Source organism: Cyprinodon variegatus, unplaced genomic scaffold (assembly GCF_000732505.1).
Source record: "Cyprinodon variegatus isolate N-32 unplaced genomic scaffold, C_variegatus-1.0 Scaffold24, whole genome shotgun sequence".
Classification (NCBI taxonomy): Eukaryota; Metazoa; Chordata; class Actinopteri; order Cyprinodontiformes; family Cyprinodontidae; genus Cyprinodon; species Cyprinodon variegatus.
In genome coordinates, this window is record NW_015150477.1 from 1849582 (window position 1) to 1850188 (window position 607).

General features: G+C 54.4%; 1 protein-coding gene across 2 annotated transcripts in view; it reads right to left on the bottom strand.

The window, feature by feature from the left end:
- spns1 (spinster homolog 1 (Drosophila)) overlaps positions 1-607 on the bottom strand; it is a 14476-nt gene that overhangs the window by 5435 nt on the left and 8434 nt on the right. For both annotated transcript variants that reach the window (XM_015392987.1, XM_015392979.1), the window contains exons 4-5: positions 259-395; positions 35-186 (exon numbers count right to left, since the gene is read on the bottom strand). In XM_015392987.1, the coding sequence (XP_015248473.1) occupies positions 35-186; positions 259-395 (289 nt within the window). The remainder of the gene's footprint in view (positions 1-34; positions 187-258; positions 396-607) is intronic.

Below are 607 nucleotides of genomic sequence, written 5' to 3' on the forward strand. Positions count from 1 at the left end.
TAAACTGAATAGAATCGAGTAGCAGGAGGCCTACCTGCCCACTGGGATGGCGAAGTAGAAGATGGACAGCATGCGGGTTCTCTTTTCCTTGACGTAGAGGTCGGCGATGATGGTGGGAGCAATGGTGGAGTAACTGGCCTCCCCAACGCCGACCAGACCGCGGGTGAACAGCAGGGCCCAGAAATGCTGCAGCGGGAAACAGACGCTGAGTCAGCCGGGACCTGTGGGTCCACGCCGCCACAGGCGGGACTCACTCACCTGTTTGGGTGTGTAGGAGCTGGCGAGCGTCACCAAGGACCAGAAGGTGATGCCACAGCACATGATCAACTTTCTGTTGTACCGGTCGCCAAGGTAACCAAACACAGGAGCCAGGATCATGTAGCTGCAGATAAAAACTGTCCAGAGAAACAAAGAAAAAACAGCTGATCCCAGACTGTCCATCAGAACCGGTGGGACCCACGGCGCGGCTCTACTGGGCCGGGTTTCTGGATCAACCAGAACCTTTTAGCAGAAATACGTCCTGTTTCAGAACCGATGTATGTTGGACCTGATCCGGTCCACAATAAGCCAATAACATTCTGTTATCTGGTCAGAACCGGCCCAGAAT